The 1,969-nt window shown below is 37.9% G+C and overlaps 1 protein-coding gene across 1 annotated transcript; it reads right to left on the minus strand.

Annotated features, from left to right (window-relative positions):
• Nucleotides 1-389: 389 nt before the first annotated feature.
• LOC139525125 (uncharacterized) lies at nt 390-1,181 on the minus strand. The gene has a single exon (XM_071320309.1). It carries the CDS (start codon nt 1,179-1,181, stop codon nt 390-392), a length of 792 nt encoding a protein of 263 aa, XP_071176410.1.
• Nucleotides 1,182-1,969: the final 788 nt, after the last annotated feature.

The following is a 1,969-nucleotide window of genomic DNA, read 5'->3' on the forward strand; positions in this document are numbered from 1 at the left end:
CGGTCCTGTAACGTGCGTACGTTCTCGTGATCCTATAAGTTTTAGTTGCGTTGTGTTTTGAATAGAGAAAAAGACGTCTATACAAATGGATGATTTAATGCTGGCAAGATACAATGACGTTAATACATAGCAACCATGACGTTACATATAGAGAGCGGTAACGCGTATAGGTACATGTATGAATCCCGCGTAATGTGATTGTCTCTATTTATCCTCGACATACTCTGGGCCGCGAGTTTGTGCAATTAAAGTCTCAATGAACAAATTATTCAAATTAAGAAAATTATCTATAAATGAAAAGAAATGAAATATTTGAAACTTTAAGGTCTATGAATCACATATAAAACTATCTCTGAATCAAATTGCGATTGAAAATTGTTCTCAATTAATTACAGTCTCTGATTGCGGTTTTGTAAACGAACACTCCTTCTAAGTGTTTGCGATTCATCATTGTAATTTGAATTTATCTCTAGTGGGTAGAGTTTGACGATTGGTCTATTCGTAAGTCCAAATTTTGTACGCACTATAGCTGATCTCACCAAACCATCTCCACCAGGCACAAGGTCCTCGATGATACCAATGTTCCATACTGTTCTAGGCATGTCATCATGCATCTGTACTACATGTATGTCCCCGGTCTTCATCCTCTGTAAATTATTTCCACTGGCTCTGTGGAATTCCCGTAGTGATGTTAGGTACTCCTTCTTCCATCTCGTCCGACATTGTTGTAGTAATTCTTGCTGTTGTTTGTTACGTTTTAGCGCATACGCGCAAGTTAGTGTTTTTCTAGTGTCTTTGAATTCGCTGTGGTCATTTGAAGGATACGGAAGTGTGTTTAATCTTCTGCCATACATAAGATTAGACGGCGTAAGTGGTTCTGGATCCTTTTCATCAGTAGAGATGTATGTTAACGGTCGGTTATTCAGTGCGCACTCGATTTCTGTAACAACGGTGTGTAGCATGTCTAAGTCGATATAGGCACGTCCTAATGTTTTCTTGAGGGAGGTTTTTGTAAGTCCAATAAGTCGCTCCCACCATCCTCCGTACCAAGGAGCCCTGCTGGGTATAAACTTCCACACTGTTCCTAACTCGCTAAGTTTTCCGTGCACTATTTCTGATTTGAATATTTTAGAAATCTCTGTCGCTGCAGATTTATACGTAGAAGCATTGTCAGATATCATTGTTTTCGGTAAAGATCGACGGCTAACAAATCTGCGAAAAGCTAATAAAAATGAATGTGTCGTTAAATCCTGAACTAACTCAATGTGAACAGCTCTGGTTGAAGCGCACGTAAAAAGACATATATACGCTTTTGTTTCCTTGTTACCATTTTGTCGTACATGTATGAATCCCGCGTAATGTGGTTGTCTCTATTTATCCTCGACAACGTCGAGTTAGGTACGTATGTCATTTTAATGGAAATCTCTATTGAGATGGAACACAGAGAGCATAACTGGGAACCAGTATGTAAACAAAATTAACTTTCTTCTATGAATATTCTAAATCTCTCCAAAAGAGGCGTGGTTTGAGAAACAGCTGTTTTTACAAAGTGCAACCTACAAGATAGATGGGAAGTCTTCGTATAGAAAATAGATTCTCATCTTGAGTAACATAGGCATATTTAAAAGTCTCTAAAGAGGCAATTATGGCGGCAAGAAAAATGAACAGTTCCGTTTTGTTATCATCTTCACAGAGATAACTACTTCAAACCCTTACCGTTCTACGAGAACCAAAAACATTCCGTCTAGCACCAGGACCCTGTCCTTTACTCGTCAAAACCTTTAACGTATTCATTCAGTAAACATCAAATACAATATCTACACTTGAATACTTTTCAGTGCAATATTTTATATAAGGCATTACTCATCAAATATGTTTGCTGCAAGTGTTGGCCTGGAATTAAACCATCGTTTCCCTACGAACGATAAATATGTTAGAATTTTTATCAGTTGCTGTCAAATCTCAGAAT

This window comes from Mytilus edulis, chromosome 5 (assembly GCF_963676685.1).
Source record: "Mytilus edulis chromosome 5, xbMytEdul2.2, whole genome shotgun sequence".
Taxonomy (NCBI): Eukaryota; Metazoa; Mollusca; class Bivalvia; order Mytilida; family Mytilidae; genus Mytilus; species Mytilus edulis.

Bases quoted from the DNA above. Each gene is read 5' to 3' on its own strand.
- LOC139525125 (XM_071320309.1), bottom strand. From the start codon at position 1,181: ATGATATCTGACAATGCTTCTACGTATAAATCTGCAGCGACAGAGATT.